At 48.8% G+C, this 19,336-nt stretch overlaps 1 protein-coding gene across 7 annotated transcripts in view; it reads left to right on the top strand.

The window, feature by feature from the left end:
• Positions 1-19,336, top strand: part of PPFIA1 (PTPRF interacting protein alpha 1) — a 93,435-nt gene that overhangs the window by 42,501 nt on the left and 31,598 nt on the right. For 4 of the 7 annotated variants that reach the window (XM_082341866.1, XM_082341868.1, XM_082341867.1 and 1 more), the window contains exons 9-15: positions 895-1,029; positions 2,375-2,458; positions 4,552-4,683; positions 5,894-5,956; positions 7,034-7,113; positions 10,069-10,204; positions 13,056-13,279. In XM_082341866.1, coding sequence (XP_082197992.1) covers positions 895-1,029; positions 2,375-2,458; positions 4,552-4,683; positions 5,894-5,956; positions 7,034-7,113; positions 10,069-10,204; positions 13,056-13,279 — 854 coding nt within the window. Of the gene's footprint in view, positions 1-894; positions 1,030-1,923; positions 1,999-2,374; positions 2,459-3,119; positions 3,159-4,551; positions 4,684-5,893; positions 5,957-7,033; positions 7,114-10,068; positions 10,205-13,055; positions 13,280-19,336 lie in introns of all 7 variants that reach the window. The other 3 variants (XM_082341870.1, XM_082341865.1, XM_082341864.1) reach the window with 2 other exon arrangements.

Genomic DNA, 19,336 nt, shown 5'->3' with positions numbered 1-19,336 from the left:
TTATGAAGTGCATCATTGGCCCCAAAATAAAAATAAAATACTAGAAAGCCATTAAAATTTACAGTGTGGAATGCTAATTAAGAGCATTAAAATGTTCAAATTAATGACTTTAAAAGGCAGATCAGAAAATACTACGTACCATGTGCTGTTATTTTCTGAGGGTTTTAAAGCATAATCTATTGTTTGTATATGTACATAGAGATATATGCACACAGAAAACAGAAGAAAGCTGCATGGAAACAAGGGTTAACCTCTCAGGAACTGAGCTTATAGATGTTTTAACATTTTCCCTTTTTTAAAGAAAGAAAAATCTGTCTAAATTTTCTACATTGAAAATTTTTCAGAGTAAGAGGATTTTCTAAAAGAATGACCCTACGTTTACAAAGCTAAAACTTGACCAGTATTCCCTTAGGCGCACTCTTAGCAGGTCTGGGTTTCAAAGGAGATGAAAGCTGTGTTTTGGCTTACGTGCCCGTGGCAGCCTGTTGTCAGTAGGGTTCCCTTCAAATGATGATTCTGACGATGTTTTAAGAAGCGTTAGTACTGAACCCTTCTTTCCTTAACTTGTCAGTAAGAATAAATAAGCTCCTACAGAAAACGGGTTTGCTTTAACGTATAGGAACTTGTGTGTGTGTGTGTGTGTGTGTGTGCGTGTGTGTGTTTTAAGACTTCTTTGGGGGTATTTAGGAAGAGCAAATACTTTGGCAAGAGGTGTTTTGCACATTGAAATCAAGCCCAAGAAAGTGGGTGTGCGCTCTTCACAGAAAGAAAATATTCACTGTGAAGCAGCTGCCAAAACAGCTGTGCTTCCATCAGAACTAATTTAGTAGACTATTAAAAATGGAAATGGCTGAGCCATTTGCCCCGTTTTGACGCTTTGCTCTCCCTATGTAGACGGAGGATAAGAACCGCCAGTTGCAAGAACGCCTGGAGCTGGCTGAGCAGAAGCTGCAGCAGACCCTGCGGAGAGCGGAGACGCTCCCCGAGGTGGAGGCGGAGCTGGCCCAGCGGGTGGCCGCGCTCTCCAAGGTGCTGCCCTGGGTCTCCTCGCGGGCCAGACGCCAGAGTTTGGCCTTGAGGATGATTTGTTCATGCTCCTTACCGTTGTGGTCTTGTCAGGGCACCTAAATCCACCAAGCAGCTCAGACTTGTTTTCAGTGCTGTGCTGTTTGAGACTGGAACAGTTTTGAATGTCAGACGTTATCCCTGCTTTTGTGTCATCCCTACATTATTTTCCCTCCAGTTTTGTCAGATGTGTTTTGTGTGTCCCCAGGGTGCTTCAGCTCAGAGTCACTGCTGCTTGGAGCTACTTAAGTCAGCAACTCCAAGGTTAGGATAGAAGCTTTGTGTAAGAGCAGGATAGTTTTTCTCAGACATAGGAAAACCCCATTCTCTTTTGAAGACTGCCAAAGTAACTTTGTAATAAACAAGTTTTTGAGTCTTTATTCATTCGCTGGTTCAACAAATCATGGTGGGGCATGTGCAAGACCCGGTCCCTGCCCTCACGGTCCTCACCGTCCCCGGAGAGCCGGCAGATGAGAGGCGGTGTCCGGGTGATGCAGCGGCGGTGGGGGCGGCTCGTCCACACGGGGGGAGGAGGCGCACGACCAGCCAACGGCCCGGCCTTTAAGGCACGGTCCTGCACTGCCAGTAGGCACTGGCCAGGCACGGAGGCGCGGGCCCTGGCCTGTGCTGGCGCATCCGTCAGGAGTTTTGTGTTGCCTGCCTGGAGCTCAGTGAGCTGCTGAGGGGCCGGGCAGACCCGGGGTGGGCAGATGGCGTCAGGTGCTCGCAGACCTTCCTTAGAGCGAGTTCATTGCTGACAGCTGTAACAGAAGCACTCTTTTCCCTTCGTGATCTGCATTTAAAGTCTCGGTTTCTTTTCTCCCCTGTCATCTCTCCTGTCCCTGGTCGGCCTTGTAGTCTGACCTTTTGTCTTCTGGAAACTCTGCCACTAAGGAAGCTAAACTGTTCGAACTTACTTCCCAGCTTAGGAAGGTAGAACGTGTACATGGCTCTTACTGTGCTTGCCGCTTCCTGCTTCCCACGCTGACTCACCCAAAGCAGTCTGAGGCTGGGGCGGAAACACAGCCCACGGGTGTGGGACCTGGGGTGGGGGGAGCACGTCTTCTCTCACAAGTCGATCGCCAGCGCCAGTCACGCCCCGGTCACCTGCCCGAGAGGGTGGATTGCCTCGCAGTGTCACGCATGAGGCCGCGCAGGACGTGTGAGCCGATGCCAGCGCGTGTCTTCCACGGAGCACGGGGCGCGGAGTCCCACAGAGCGCGCCCTGCTTGCTGCTGCTGCGGTCGTTCCCGCGTGTTGTCAGGAAGGGGCAGCTGTGAGCTGAATTGACACCATTCTTTGCTGACAGGCCGAAGAGAGACACGGCAACATCGAGGAGAGGCTGCGCCAGATGGAGGCACAGTTGGAGGAGAAGCATCAGGAGCTGCAGCGGGTACGTGTCCGGGCGGAGAGGCCGAGCGCCGCGCCGGGACCCGGGGGACGTGGGGGACGCGGCTCGAGCAGCGCACGGCGCCCCCTTTCTCTGCTGCTCCCCGCCCCCCTACCTGCCGAGCGTATTCAGTGCGTGGCCTCATCTGCGCGCTGTCTGCTGGTCGGTGCACCCACCACGTGGTTGCCCGCAGGCGGTGTGTCGGGGGGCGGGGGCTGCCTGCCGCTCTGACCAGCCTGGTGTGGGAGCGGCTCCAGGTACAGGTGGGACCTTACAGGCCCCCCTCAAACAAGCCTGAGGTGCCAGCCCGGGGTGCCCATGGAATTTAAGGCACAGCGTCCCAGGTGTTGGGTCTGCTTGCCTGGGGTGTGGCACTGGAGTCCCAGATTCAGGTCACGGGCCTGATCTCTGTCCTGAATCCCAAAGTATTGTTCCAGACACAAAGGTAGACGTAGGGATGGCCGTTCCTGAGCAGGAGGAAAACCGTAGTTGAGCTGGGATAAAAAGGAGCATCAGGAAAGTGTGGTGGTGGAGGCTCACGTCAGCTGAGTCCTGAGAGAGTTTTCCTGGAAGAGTTGGTCACACGGCGAGATGGAACATCCAGGAAATAGAGCTAGTGGTGGCCCCAGATCCAGGCGTGCGACATCAATATTGTCACCAACAGGAAGCGGCGTTCCTGGGCCTGGACTGCAGAGCATCAAACGTGAGCTTCCAGGAAGGAAAGCGTCTGCCTCCCATCAAGAGAGCCGCATGCCAGGCGCCCCTGCCCCCGACACAGGCACACGCCCTCCCCTCTTAGGCAGAGAGAATTCGACTCTCACCGCTTGAGGGGTGCACTTCATTATTTCCAGAACTCGTTGAGATAGGGATGCTGTTTATGACTAAGGCAATTCAAAGCAAACTTTTAAGTGGTTTTGCTTTAAAAATATTTGAGGGACTTCCCTGGTGGCGCAGTGGTTAAGAACCCACCTGCCAGTGCAGGTGACACGGGTTCGAGCCCTGGTCTGGGAAGATCCCACGTGCCGCGGAGCAACTAAGCCCTTGTGCCACAACTACTGAGCCCGCGTGCCACGACCACTGAAGCCTGCGCTCCGCAACAAGAGGAGCCACCGCAGTGAGAAGCCCGCGCGTCGCAACCAAGAGTAGCCCCCACTCGCCGCGGCTAGAGAAAGCCCACATGCAGCAACAAAGACCCAATGCAGCCAAAAATAAATCAATTAATTAATTAATTAATTTTAAAAAAAATTTGAATGCTGACAGCCTTATCGTACGGTGAGCTGGGTCTCTTCTAGATGATGGTGGTTGCTGTGTTTTGGGCGTGGTTCTGAGCGCTTTGTACTTAGTGCTTCCAACAACCTAGGAGAAAAGGGAGACCCGCCGAGGGGACCCGCCCTGACGTGTGCTGTCTGTCAGCACTCTGTGTCCCCTCCCCTTTTCGTCTGTGTTCGTTCAGGGTGTAGGGTGAAAATAAGCTTTTGAAACCATGAAGTTGATGCTAGTTTTATAAAACACAGACTTACCAATTTTATTACATTTAAAAATTACTTGCGGTAATTATTTCTAGTTTTTTAGTATAAATTATCATTACAAAGAATTCAGGTGATGTTAAGAGTATAAAGAAAAACATGTGAAAGTCTATCTCCACTGGTTTTTTTCCCAAAATGAAATTTTTTACCTTTTGCTTTATAAGTTGAATTCATTTTACCCCCTTAATCCAGATTCAAGCTTCTGTTCACATGCTGGGAAGTTCCCCCTCCAGTGTGTATGTAAGCTGATCCCCTTTAAAATATGCTTGTTTTCTGCATATAAATCTGCTCCCTGAGTCCATCTGACAGCTAATGGCTGGTGATACTAATGAGGCCCCGTGGGCGCTGTGTTGAACAGAAGCAGTGGGAGGGGCCTTTCTCTGCACCTGCAGTCAACTCTGGTGACCGAGTGGGTTCTGGTGGCGGTGCAGAGTCCACCGGAGACGGCGGCGGGAGGGGCAGCCTGGGCAGCCGGGGCACAGGCCGGCCACGTCGCCGCTCCTTGGCGCTTTTAAAACAATGACCATACTTGTTCTTGAAGTTTATAAGTTTTCGTTTTTCCTGTTTCAGGCAAGGCAGAGAGAAAAAATGAATGAAGAACACAATAAACGTTTATCAGACACTGTTGACAAGCTTCTTTCAGAATCTAACGAGAGGCTTCAGCTTCATCTTAAAGAGAGAATGGCAGCTCTGGAAGATAAGGTGTGCTAGCACAACGTCCCTGAAGGCCCCTTTGCAAAAGGGGCGCCAGTGGTTATGTCCTTGCCCAGGCTGTGCGTATGGGAAATTGCCTATCGTTCTTACTCTCCAGAACAAGAGTTGGAGAACTGTTTCCATAGAGGGCCAACCACGTAGTAAATATCGTAGGCGTTTACTCATTGTGAGTAATTGAGTAGAAGAAGTTCATGCTGATCAATTAAGTAGCATGAAAGCAGCCACAGGCAATCCGTAAAGGAATGGACGTGGTTGTGCGCCACTGAAACTTAGAGGAGTCGGCAGCGAGCCGGATCTGGCTGACCGGCCGAGTTTATCAGCACCTGCGCCAGAATTTTCTAGGTCCACCCTCACCCCTTCATTGCTCTTGCATTAGAAGTTTATTTCTGTCTCTTTTGTGTGGTGTAATATAAAAGATTTAACCATCTAAAAACAAGCGTTCTCATATTCCACCTCCAGCCTTCTCTCTTTTCATTTGGTTTGGAAAATGTCTAAGCCCGGAGTCTTGCTACTCTCATCATGGAACTACTTTAGCTGTAACCAGAGTAAAGGAGTAGCCGAGAATCTATGTCAGAGAAGCTCTGATGGGTGACACTTTGGTTCAGGTTTGATAAAAAACCTGTCCCGTCTGCACCAGTGCCCTAAAGATGAGGCCCAAGAATCTTCCTGAGATTGGCACCTGGGGTGATGCTTGTTTGGGAGAGACCAGTGATTACTACTAATTATGTGGCACATTTTATTTTACACAAAACCCATGATGAAATGCATTACTAGAGACCACATAGGGCAGTTACCTCACTTCCTCCCTGATCTGCGGGCCGGCCCTAAGGTAGGAATATTTTTGTCTCAGATTTGAATTTTGCATGTGAAACTTGTGCCGGTTTCCCGAGTGACCACTGAACTACAAAAGCTGAAAGCCGGTATAAACCAGTTTAACTTACCCCATGAACTTGACCTCCTTATGTCTAGAAAATCAGTCTGTGAAGAAGGAAATTTTATATGTACAAGTTATTATTAAAAGTTGTCATCTGGCCTCGTGGCTGGCATTTTACTCTGGGAGTGTGATCTGCCCACTAGTATGTTCACGTGGCCCATTCCTTCCCGCGGTGCTTTACTGTTTGAAACAGCTGTAGCCATCATATAGTACATGGAACATTTTTAAGAATTAACACTAAAAGGCTATTTATATCTTTTTCAGAATTCCCTCCTACGAGAAGTTGAAAATGCAAAAAAGCAATTAGAAGAAATGCAACATGATAAGGTGCTTCAATCTCTAGATTGTTTAGAAATCTGTTAAGAGCTGAATTGAGCTGGGTTCGTTGTTATTATAATTACTACAGCTGTTCAGCAGAAGTTGAGTTACACTTTCTTTATGGCTAGGCCACTGCTAATAACATGTACAGCACTCCTGGATTTGTATGTGGAACGCGTTTGTATTTTAGATGGATTTAGAGTCCAGCAGGTGCGTGTGGTTCAGAATTCTGAGTCCTTTCTCGGTTCATTTGAAAGCTGAAACAAAGCAGGAGCCTTTCATGTGGAACAGTGCCGTCCATCAGAAAGATAATAAGAGCCACATATGTAATCTAAAATTTCCTAGTAGCCACGTTTAAAACAGTAGAAAGAAACAGGTGAAGTTAATTTTATTGTATTTTACCTAATGTAGTCAGAATGTTATCGTATAATTGCTCTAAAAACGAATGAGCTACTTTACGTTCTTCTCTCCCCCTTGAGTCTTTGAAACCTGCGGTGTGGTTTCTGGCCACAGCGCTTGGCGCTTTGGGGTGGCCCATCTCAGGCGTGCTCAGTAGCCACGTGAGGCGAGTGGCAGCTGTGGCCCACAGCGCAGGGCAGGACGGCTGTCCGTTGACTCAGAAACTCTGGCAGTCTGCCTTGTTGCTTTGCCCTGTGAGGAAGTGACGTTGGGAGTAGAGATGGCACGTGAGTGGATGTGAGCTTGGTGTAGACAGCTAAAAACAATGCAGAGGAGCGAGTGCGATGGAGAGTGAATCCTGCGTGTGTGTCCCCCACCCCTGCCCCAAGTTCAGCTTCTCTCAGAATTCATTATTGTTAATGGCTTGGTGTTTCTCTTCTGAGAGCTTTTCGATGACCAAGATGTAACTTTTTGTTCACTACGGTTTATAAAGTTAATACTGGTCTGAGCGTTTATGTTTGCTATAGGACTCTTGGAGAAAATTTTCTCAGAATTAAAATGTTTGGAATTTATAACTGCTAATGTAACCTGTTATGGTTTTGTTCAGCATTTGAGCACATTTTGATGCAAGTCATTTTACATCCTGAAAGCAATAGGTGCAGTGTTATGTCATTTGCTGTTTTGTAGGATCAGCTCGTACTAACCCTGGAAGCCTTGAGAGCTGAACTGGACCAGACGGGGCTGAGAGGGGCTCCCCTACACCACGGGTAGGACGTTCCCCAGGTCACAGCTCTGCTCAGCACTGTCGTGTGTATACAGGGGCGTGTCATGGCTGTGTGGACTGTATAACTGGGTGGGTATAGCTCTTGGTCGCGCCTCAAGGAGCCTGTAGCTTAGTGGCAGGCTAGATGGAAGAGTAAAACATCATTCCTAAGGTTAGAACTCGGTACCTGGGAGAGTGGCAGTCACATTACTGACAAGACTCAAAACCACAGGAGGCGGTTTGGAAGGGGGGGGGGTGGCTCGTTAATATTTGGGTGTATTCATCTGAGGGACCTGACAGACTGTGACACTGGTGTTTCTTCAGAATCGCAGAAGGTTAACGACTTGTAGTCATTTTAAAATTTACTGAGACATGACGTGGCGTTGGCTGCCGTGGGAGGAATCACCTGGCTTGTGAATGAGTTGAGCAAATTACTCAGCATCCTGATTTTTTTCTTACTTGTCATTATAGGGGCAATAATTCTTATTAAGCTATTGAAATTTTTCTTTGCTTTCTTTGTGGAAAATGGTCATCAAGTGAGAGTTAAACTTTAGCAAAAGTTATTGAAGAGCTTAACTGGTGACATTCATTCATCTGTAGGAAAGAGACTCCTGCTTGAATCGTGATTTAGGAGACAGTTTGGAGCCTATGCAAATATTTCTGCATTTGCAAACGTAGGGGACCATCAGGGTCTAGGGTCCCTGCTGAACCTCCTTCTAGAAAAAAAGAGAAATCAAGGAAGATAGAGGCAGAGCCAGAAACTTTCCCTGTCTCCAAAACCACCAGGGGGGTAGAATTTCAAGGAGAGTGTGTGTGCTTACAGACGGAGGGGTGGGGGGGTGGAGGACGGCGGCATCGCTGGACTTGCTGGCTAAGGGCCTCTAGGGTGAGGTCAGAGGTGGAGGCAGACCCCTGCTTACGGGGTAGATGAGGCGAGTGTGAGGAGGACCGTGCCGGTACCTGGAGGAGGAGGAGGAGGTGGGCACAGCCTGTTACTCTTTTGGGACTTTGAGTAATGAAGGGGGCGCAGGTGCCAGAACCGAAGGGCTGGCACGGTTGCGGGGGTTTTCAATGGAGAAGCCTTGGGCATGGTCACCAGAGCCATGTGTGACAGTGCAAGTGAAGGACGAGGAAGCAGCTCTTGCTCTGATGGCGCAGGGGGGTGGAGGGGGGGCTCTGTGCTCTGATGGCGCAGGGGGGTGGAGGGGGGGCTCTGTGCTCTGATGGTGCAGGGGGGTGGCAGGGGCTCTGTGCTCTGTTGGCGCAGGGGGGTGGAGGGGGGGCTCTGTGCTCTGATGGTGTAGGGGGGTGGCAGGGGCTCTGTGCTCTGATGGCGCAGGGGCGTGGGGGGGGGGCTCTGTGCTCTGATGGCGCAGGGGGGCCGCGGGGTGGGAGGCTCTGCTCTGATGGCGCAGCAGGGGCTGTAGGCGGACTCTGTGCTCTGAAGACAGTGGGCTGGAGGGGCTGGGTACTGTGGGAGGGGATGTTTCAAGGAGGCAGCTCTAGAGGTGTAACGTCAAGTGGCTTAGCAGAGAGGTGGTCAGGAGCTGTAGAAATGGGAAAAGACGGATCACAGCAGGTGGGGAGTGGGGCCTCGGGGTGCGGAGGGAGGACTGAAAAGATGGCTCGTAGGAAGGGCAGGCTCGGCTTGTTTGGCAGGACTTCACAGTGAAATCGGTCACCTTGTGTCTGAGATCTTCTGGGAGGAAAGCCAGCCTCGGTTGACGAGTGGGGGAGAAAGATGGTGTGTGGGCTCCGTAAGGAGACTGGGAAATGACTGCCGCGGGGCGACAGAACCCGGGGGCGTTTGTGGACTTAAGAGGATCCGCCTGCCACCAAAAGCACGTGTGGGATTTTGTGTCGTAGCTTTCACCCGATTTCGAAGTGTGCTGTGGCCCCCAAGCAGTTGGGTAGAAGTCATGCTGAGAAAGAAGGAGCAGTTTCCTTAGGAATGAGGCCAGAGGGTATGGGAGAGACAGTTGCGGTTCAAGGGAGATTCCAGACTTTGATCTCCTGCAAACAAGGGATAAATCCTATGCAACACTTGAAGACGTTTCTTTTAAAAATGTCGAGCAGTGCATGCACCAGAGGTGGCTGAGCTAGCACGTGGTCCTGGCCCGCCTCTGCAGGGGGTGTGAGGAGTGCTTACTCTCCTCAGGGGAATGGAGTCTGTTTCCCGGATTTCAGGACTCCTGCAAATGAAGGCGCCACCCTTCTTCCCAGAGACAAGGGCCGAGCAGCTCCTGGGCTGGGCCCGCGGTGCAGGTGGGCCCACGGTCAAGGCTGGGCCACGCCTCCACTGACCGGGGTGTCTCCTGACACCCACGCCAGGTTTCTGTCGTCATGCTCAGGGCCCCAACCACCTGTTCTGGGACTTCTTCAGCCTAGAGTCTTGATCGTTAATCTAATTACACCCAGGACTCTGCTTTCGATTCGGAAACACCAGTCCATCTAAGCTCTAAGCCGTGGTTCAGAGGGGTTTCTGCTGCTGGTTTGTCTGAGGCGCTGTGAGCGGTATAGACGGTGTTCCAGGTAGAGGAATGTTTGTGATTGATGGGCTTCACACTGGGGATCTTGGCCCAAACAGTAAAGGAGAGAACAGCTGAAGGCCAGAGGGGAGGTGTGGATGTCAAGGAAGAAGCAGAGCAGGTGCCGGGCCCAACACCTTGACCTGAGGGCGGGTTCCCAGGTGGACCACAGACCCCTGTACACCACAGACAGCTGGATTCCGTCGCTGTCACCTGCATGTCCTTGTGTCTGCACTGGTTTTCCTGGATGTGGAAGTTTTCCAGCTGGTGGGGCAGGCGGTGGGTTGCTGTTGGAGCGGGAGAGCGGTGCCCTCCTGGGTGACCTTTTCCTGTGACATCACTTATTTTCCAAGTTGACAGGTTCTGGCTCGGCCAACAAAGTGAGGTCACTTTTCTCCTAATAATGACCTTTTTCTTCCCCCGTGTTTCAGCCGACCCCACTTGGGCAGCGTCCCAGACTTCAGGTTCCCCATGGCAGACGGGCCCTCGGACTCCTTCAGCAGCAGTGCGGTGTTGCGACGCCCCCAGAAAGGCCGGCTGGCAGCGCTGCGCGACGAGCCTTCCAAGGCAAGGGCCCCCACCCCCTCCCCCGCCCCCGCCCCACCCCTTATCCCGGGGCCTGTGCTCTGTGAGATACTTGCCTCCTCACCCTATGGTTCTGAGACTGTTTTGAAACAAAGCTTGATGGGTCTCTTTCTCTCTTCCCCTCCCCCCATTTTCCTTTTACTGGCTGAGTTCACTTTTAAGGCAAGCTTTTTTTTTTTTTTTTAAGAACAAATTTTGATAACGTGCCCTACTGTAAGGCACAGCACAGCGCTGATTAGCACAGGTTTGAGGTCGTCCTTAAGAGTAAACGAATACACATATTCATCGTCTTGTAGTGAGAAGAATTCTCATTTGGAAGTTCAACTGCCTTCATATTTTTGTCCGTTTCATGGCATATATTTTTTATATACGTCTCTGTATTTTGAGCTCCCATATTCAGTGAGCAGCTAGTTTGGGCCAGGCATCCTCAGACCTAGGGCTCCAGCAGAGAATTAAAAACAGACAAAATGCCTGCACACACACCCCCCCCCCCAACATGCACACCCTAGTGAGAAGAGAGAGGCAGCAGTAAATGGAAAGTAAAATAAAATATGCTGTGTGTATTCTTTATCTGCTGCTACATAGCCAATCACTGCAAAGCTTAGTGGCTTCACAGTGAACATTTAATAGTCCACAGTTCGTGTGCATGTGGGAGCATCTTAGTGGGATGGGCCCGGCTCAGGGCCTCCTGAGGTCGCCGCCACCGGCAGGCTCCCCCGGGGCTGGGTGGCACGCTTTCAGACTCCCTCACCTGGCTGTTGGCGAGAGGGCCCCGGTCCGTGCCGTGTGGACCTCTTCATGGGGCTGGCTTTCCTCAGAACTCCCTCTGCGAGAGCGCGGGGGAGAGGCCTTGCATGCCGCCGTCTCGGGAGCTGCACACCTTTGCCTCCACTGCGTTCTGATCATTGAGTGAGCTGCGTTCTGATCCTGCCCTCCCTCACGGGGTCGGGGAAGAATTGCCCTCTGCCTCTTGAAGGGAGGAGGCTTAAAGAATTCATGGACGTATTTTTCAGTCACCACAGCCTGTCAGATGGTAATAAGCAGGGAAAGGAAACCAAGGGTACCCGAGTTGCCAAACAAGGAGGGGAATCATAATTTTTAAACAGGGTGGCCAGCGAGGGTCTCCAGGAGGGTGGCGTTCGAGCAAAGACCTGAGGAAGGGAGGGGAAGTAGCCATTCGGAGGTAACGGTCGTGCCAGCAAGACGGGCCGGTGCACTGGATGTAGGCTACGGGGGCGGGGGCGGTCCGGGAGCAGCTCAAGGCTGGGGTCTGTTTCCTGCTGTGAGGAAGATAGCCGGGTCGTGGGAGGCTGGGATCTGGGCCTCGGTCCTGTTCAGGTGGACAGGCCCAGCACATGTCCAAGGGGATGTGTCAGGTCGGCAGCTGGGTGTTCCAGCCTGGACCCGGGAGAGCTCTCAACCCGAGGTAGACTTGGGGTCATGGGCGTACAGGTGGTATTTAAAGGCATGAGCCAGATAGAGTCACCCGGTGGGTGCCTATGGAGCGAGAGATGAGGTCCAAGGATAGAGCCGTGGGGCACCCCAGATTCAGAGGTTGGGAGGTTGAGAAGGGGTGGCAGGAGGGTGAGGAGTAGCCCGGGAGGGCGGGGCCCGGTGAGCCAGACGCTCCGATGCTCTGCTGGGGCAGCGTGGGGGAGGGGACTTAGTCCTGCGGGCCCCATGGAGCCCCCTGGAGCCACAGCTGCTTGCAGAGAGTGGGAGACGGAGGAGGGAAGGGGCGGAGCAGAGGCTGCCCTGGGGAGCTTTCAGGGAAACGCAGTGGTTGCTGGAAGGAGCCGTGGGGGGAGAGTTCTGTGGTTCCTGTTGTGTGCTTTTAAGGAGAGAGGAGGGAGTGGACGTCCTGAGGCTGTTGGGAATGAGCCCCTAGGACGTGGATTAGCCACAGGGAAGGAGGAGTGATGGCAGGTGATCCTGGAGCAGCTGAAGGGGTGGCCCGGCCCTGGGGAGGGTCAGGGAGGAAGACGGAGTGCGTGGGCACAGACAGGCCCCAGGGGCAGGGGGCCGGGGAGCCTGCGTCTAGAGGCTGCCCCGCGGTTACTCTGAGGTCGTGTCTGGGAAACGGGAGGCAGGACCCTGGGCTGAGCGTGGAGGTGGGGATGGGGGGCGGGAGGAGGTTTGGGGAGGGAAGGGATGTGAGACGGCCCCAGAGGAGAGGCAGCACAGAGCCCCAGCGAGCACGCTGCTTCCGTGCATGTTCTGATGACAGCGTCACCCTCTCCGTGCGCAGAGGTGCCCTTGCAGCGGGAGTTGCGGCTCCCTAGAAAAGCCCCGCTGCGGCTCCCTGCGCCCTGAGGGCTGTCGGGGTCTGGCTCTCCCGTCGCCCTGCTGCTGCTGCGGCTGCTCGTGTCCGCGCTTGTTCGGACCAGCCTCAGAAGCGGGAGGACGAAGGGACCTCCGAGAACCGTGTTACTTGGTGACACTGGTAAAAGTTATGGCAGCTGAGGTGAACCCAGCGGCTTTGGATCTGATGGACTTTTTTTTTTTACTTCCCTTCAGCCTGGCTGATGGTGGCACGGAATTAATTTTTTTTATTTTCGGTTTTTGTTTCTGACTCGGTCGCCTCAGCCTTGTGAAAAACGTCATAGGATTGCCTCCCGTCCAGGCTAGGACGTGAATGTCGCCAGGCCGTCTAAGAAATAGATTCTCCTCCTGCCCACTTCTTAAATACTGCTCACTTAGCAGATGTCAGTGGCTTCTAAGCGTGACCCATTTTTCCAGAATCTTCTGGGTGTCTGTGTAAAATTGTTATAAGTTTCCGGTAGACCGCAGTTGCCGTGACCGTTGCTGTTGAGACGTGGCCTCTCGTGCACAGGTGCAGACGCTGAACGAGCAGGACTGGGAGCGCGCCCAGCAAGCCAGCGTGCTGGCCAGCGTGGCCCAGGCGTTCGAGAGCGACGCGGACGTGTCTGACGGCGAGGGCGACAGGGACACCCTCTTCAGCTCGGCCACCCTGCTGTCGCCCAGCGGGCAGGCCGACGCCCAGACGCTGGCCATGATGCTTCAGGAGCAGCTGGACGCCATCAACAAAGAGATCCGGTGCGTGCGCCCGCGCCTGTCTCCCCGCGAGCACGGTGTCTCTGAGGGGTGGTCGCTACGTAGAGAAGCCTAAGTGTCCCCTAATGAGAAAGCTTACTTCGGTTCTGTCGTAAGACTTTGAAGTCCTGAGGCCGCCCTTGATTATAAAGCTCGGTTACACAGGGCATCCTCCCCACAGCTGTGGTGTCAGCACACCGTGTGAGACGTCGTGGAAGGGGAGAGGCGTTCAGCCCCTGCCCCCGGAAGCTGCCGACACATCTGGAGAGAGAGGGCGGGGTGCAGAGAGCCGAGGCCATGTCCGTCCGGGGTGTGGAGCGGAGACATGGCGCCGGGGCATCGGGGCGAAGTCGGCTCCCTGGATTCCTTTCCCGGGGCAGGGCTGGGTGACGGGGTGGCCGACCAGGAGAAAGGCCAAAGCTCGGCGCAGGGGCAGGTGAGGGTGGGCGTGCCGCAGGAGGTGAGGGCACCCTTCATCAGCCTCTGCCAGCCGGCGTGTCCCCCCAGCTCTGAGCCCCGAGGTGCTGCCCCCCTGCAGCCCGTGCGCCCTCCGGCACGGAGGGGTCGCCCTCTTGTGCGTCCCTCGGAGCCTCGCGTATTCTGCGGTGTGTCCCAAAGCCACTGGGAACAGAAAAGCTGGGGTTTTCAGGTTGGCAGACTCCCACCCGGACTTGCGTTTTGCTTTTAAATTAACATAATGTGAAAATTGGTTCTTGTAAGACAGTGGTCAAAGGATGTGTGTTTGAGTATTTTTTAGTCTCATCAGTATATTTAAGATGTTTTCTTTAGAAACTGTCTTAGCAATTATAATAGTTACTTTGCAAAACAGGGAATAGAATCCAAAGGACTACCTTGTAGTGATCAGGAGGCCTTAGGTCTGGGGGCAATAGTGTGACCGGGTACCCTGAGGCCTGCCCGGTGTCAGATCTGCCATGGCCACACCTCCTGTCCCAAGTCCACGTGCAGAGCGGCCCCAGGCCGGTGACCCTGTGGTGGACCCGATCAGAGTTGCTGCTCAGATTGCTCTTGTCACATTAACACAGGCAGAGGTGCCCATTCCCACCTGCAGAGGACGGGGGCCAGAGAGGAAAGGCCGCAGAATAAATGGCAAAAATGGCAAAAGTAGGTTGTGCTGCCTGCACTTTTGACTTCATAGACTGACTTCTTCGTGTGCTGTGTTTGAACCCAGATGAGCTCTGAAAGACTGTCTTTCCCCATCCCTGCGGGAACTATGAAACAATTATATACTTTTATTTTTATAGCGTGTTGCTAGGTAAAAGTGATTTTTTTCCTCATGCAGCAGGTTGACCTGATATAAATGGTAAATTCTGTCCATCGACTTGTTATCAAAACTGAGAAAATACTTTCAGGATATGTAAGTAGAACTTAAATTGGGAAGGTTACGACAAGGACCCGGTATTTTAATATAAAAATAATTGTATTTGCATAATCAAATATTTAGACTGCTATTTAACCATCCAGTACACACTGGGGGAGAAGAACATTAACCTTGAATTCCAGAGTAATGCAGCGTGGTTGACATGAACCCAGAAACTCACATGAGGGACTTGCCTGGCGGTACAGTGGTTAAGACTCTGCCCTTCCACTGCAGGGGGCAGGGGTTCAATCCCTGGTTGGGGAACAAAAAAAAAAAAAAAACCAAAAAACAAACAGAAAAAAAGAAACTCACATGAGGCTGGTAGAGAACTTTATGAAATAATACTTTTGTTCAAATTCAACCTTAAAAAAAAATCAACTCAGCATTTTCATCTGGTCTAGAGACTTGTGTTTAGAAACTCCAAATTGGTAGATAGCCTCAACCACCAGAGGGCAGACAGCAGAAGCAAGAAAAACTACAGTCCTGCAGCCTGTGGAACAAAAACCACATTCACAGAAAGATAGACAAGATGAAAAGGCAGAGGACTATATACCAGATGAAGGAACAAGAAAAAACCCAAGAAAAACAACTAAATGAAGTGGAGATAGGCAACCTTCCAGAAAAAGAGTTCAGAATAACGATAGTGAAGATGATCCAGGACCTCGGAATAAGAATGGAGGCAAAGATTGAGAAGATGCAAGAAATGATTAACAAAGACCTAGAAGAATTAAAGAACAAACAAACAGAGATGACCAATACAATAACTGAAATGAAAACTACACTAGAAGGAATCAATAGCAGAATAACTGAGGCAGAAGAACGGATAAGTGACCTGGAAGACAGAATGGTGGAATTCACTGCTGCGGAACAGACTAAAGAAAAAAGAATGAAAAGAAATGAAGACAGCCTAAGAGACCTCTGGGACAACATTAAACGCAACAACATTCGCATTATAGGGGTCCCAGAAGGAGAAGAGAGAGAGAAAGGACCAGAGAAAATATTTGAAGAGATTATAGTCGAAAACTTTTCTAACATGGGAAAGGAAATAGCCACCCAAGTCCAGGAAGTGCAGAGAGTCCCATACAGGATAAACCCAAGGAGAAACACGCCGAGACACATAGTAATCAAATTGGCAAAAATTAAAGACAAAGAAAAATTATTGAAAGCAGCAAGGGAAAAACGACAAATAACATACAAGGGAACTCCCCTCCCATAAGGTTAACAGCTGATTTCTCAGCAGAAACTCTACAAGCCAGAAGGGAGTGGCATGATATACTTAAAGTGATGAAAGGGAAGAACCTACAACCAAGATTACTCTACCCAGCAAGGATCTCATTTAGATTTGATGGAGAAATCAAAAGCTTTACAGACAAGCAAAAGCTAAGAGAATTCAGCACCACCAAACCAGCTCTACAACAAATGCTAAAGGAACTTCTCTAAGTGGGAAACACAAGAGAAGAAAAGGACCTACAAAAACAAACCCAAAACAATTAAGAAAATGGTCATAGGAACATACATATCGATAATTACCTTAAACGTGAATGGATTAAGTGCTCCAACCAAAAGACACAGGCTTGCTGAATGGATACAAAAACAAGACCCATATATATGCTGTCCGCAAGAGACCCACTTCAGACCTAGGGACACATACAGACTGAAAGTGAGGGGATGGAAAAAGATATTCCATGCAAATGGAAATCAAAAGAAAGCTGGAGTAGCTATACTCATATCAGATAAAATAGACTTTAAAATAAAGGATGTTACAAGAGACAAGGAAAGACACTACCTAATGATCAAGGGATCAATCCAAGAAGAAGAAGATATAACAATTATAAATATATATGCACCCAACATAGGAGCACGTCAATACATAAGGCAACTGCTAACAGCTATAAAAGAGGAAATCGACAGTAACACAATAATAGTGGGGGACTTTAAACACCTCACTTACACCAATGGACAGATCATCCAAAATGAAAATAAATAAGGAAACAGAAGCTTTAAATGACACAATAGACCAGATAGATTTAATTGATATTTATAGGACATTCCATCCAAAAACAGCAGATTACACGTTCCTCTCAAGTGCACACAGAACATTCTCCAGGATAGATCACATCTTGGGTCACAAATCAAGCCTCAGTAAATTTAAGAAAATTGAAATCATATCAAGCATCTTTTCTGACCACAACACTATGAGATTAGAAATGAATTACGGGGGAAAAAACGTAAAAAAACACAAACACATGGAGGCTAAACAATACGTTACTAAATAACCAAGAGACCACTGAAGAAATCAAAGAGGAAATCAAAAAATACCTAGAGACAAATGACAATAAAAACACGATGATCCAAAACGTATGGGATGCAACAAAAGCAGTTCTAAGAGGGAAGTTTATAGCTATACAAGCCTACCTAAAAAAACAAGAAAAACCTCAAGTAAACAATCTAACCTTACACCTAAAGAAACTAGAGAAAGAAGAACAAACAAAACCCAAAGTTAGCAGAAGGAAAGAAATCATAAAGATCAGAGTGGAAATAAATGAAATAGAAACAAAGAAAACAATAGCAAAGATCAATAAAACTAAAAGCTGGTTCTTTGAGAAGATAAACAAAATTGATAAGCCTTTAGCCAGACTCATCAAGAAAAAGAGGGAGAGGATTCAAATCAATAAAATCAGAAATGAAAAAGGAGAAGTTACAACAGACACTGCAGAAATACAAAGCATCCTAAGAGACTACTACAAGCAACTCTATGCCAATAAAATGGACAACCTGGAAGAAATGGACAAATTCTTAGAAAGGTATAACCTTCCAAGACTGAACCAGGAAGAAACAGAAAATATGAACAAACCAATCACAAGTAATGAAATTGAAACTGTGATTAAAAATCCTCCAACAAACAAAAGTCCAGGACCAGATGGCTTCACAGGTGAATTCTATCAAACATTTAGAAAAGAGCTAACACCCATCCTTCTCAAACTCTTCCAAAAAATTGCAGAGGAAGGAACACTCCCAAACTCATTCTATGAGGCCACCATCACCCTGATACCAAAACCAGACAAAGATACTACAAAAAAAGAAAATTACAGACCAATATCACTGATGAATATAGATGGAAAAATCCTCAACAAAATACTAGCAAACAGAATCCAACAACACATTAAAAGGATCATACGCCACGATCAAGTGGGATTTATCCCAGGGATGCAAGTATTCTTCAATATATGCAAATCAATCAATGTGATACACCATATTAACAAATTGAAGAATAAAAACCATATGATCATCTCAATAGATGCAGAAAAAGCTTTTGACAAAATTCAACACCCATTTATGATAAAAACTCTCCAGAAAGTGGGCATAGAGGGAACCTACCTCAATATAATAAAGGCCATATACGACAAACCCACAGCAAACATCATTCTGAACGGTGAAAAACTGAAAGCATTTCCTCTAAGATCAGGAACGAGACAAGGATGTCCACTCTCACCACTATTATTCAACATAGTTCTGGAAGTCCTAGCCACGGCAATCAGAGAAGAAAAAGAAATAAAAGGAATACAAATTGGAAAAGAAGAAGTAAAACTGTCACTGTTTGCAGATGACATGATACTATACATAGAGAATCCTAAAACTGCCACCAGAAAACTACTAGAGCTAATTAATGAATTTGGTAAAGTTGCAGGATACAAAATTAATGCACAGAAATCTCTTGCATTCCTATACACTAATGATGAAAAATCTGAAAGAGAAATTATGGAAACACTCCCATTTACCATTGCAACAAAAAGAATAAAATACCTAGGAATAAACCTACCTAGGGAGACAAAAGACCTGTATGCAGAAAACTATAAGACACTGATGAAAGAAATTAAAGATGATACCAACAGATGGAGAGATACACCATGTTCTTGGATTGGAAGAATCAATATTGTGAAAATGACTATACTACCCAAAGCAATCTACAGATTCAATGCAATCCCTATCAAATTACCTATGGCATTTTTTATGGAACTAGAACAAATCATCTTAAAATTTGTATCTAGACACAAAAGATCCCGAATAGCCAAAGCAGTCTTGAGGGAAAAAAACGGAGCTGGAGGAATCAGACTCCCTGACTTCAGACTATACTACAAAGCTACAGTAATCAAGACAATATGGTACCGGCACAAAAACAGAAACATAGATCAATGGAACAAGATAGAAAGCTCGGAGATAAACCCACGCACCTATGGTCAACTAATCTATGACAAAGGAGGCAAAGATATACAATGGAGAAAAGACAGTCTCTTCAATAAGTGGTGCTGGGAAAACTGGACAGCTACATGTAAAAGAATGAAATTAGAATACTCCCTAACACCATACACAAAAATAAACTCAAAATGGATTAGAGACCTAAATGTAAGACTGGACATTATAAAACTCTTAGAGGAAAACGTAGGAAGAACACTCTGACATAAATCACAGCAAGATCTTTTTTGATCCACCTCCTAGAGTAATGGAAATAAAAACAAAAATAAACAAATGGGACCTAATGAAACTTCAAAGCTTTTGCACAGCAAAGGAAACCATAAACAAGACGAAAAGACAACCCTCAGAACGGGAGAAAATATCTGCAAACGAAGCAACTGACAAAGGATTAATCTCCAAAATATACAAGCAGCTCATGCAGCTCAATA

Source organism: Balaenoptera borealis, assembly GCF_965194805.1.
Source record: "Balaenoptera borealis genome assembly, chromosome: 11".
In the NCBI taxonomy this organism is placed as follows: Eukaryota; Metazoa; Chordata; class Mammalia; order Artiodactyla; family Balaenopteridae; genus Balaenoptera; species Balaenoptera borealis.
Note: the sequence above shows the minus strand (reverse complement) of the source record. Positions and strands in the feature narration are given on the sequence as shown.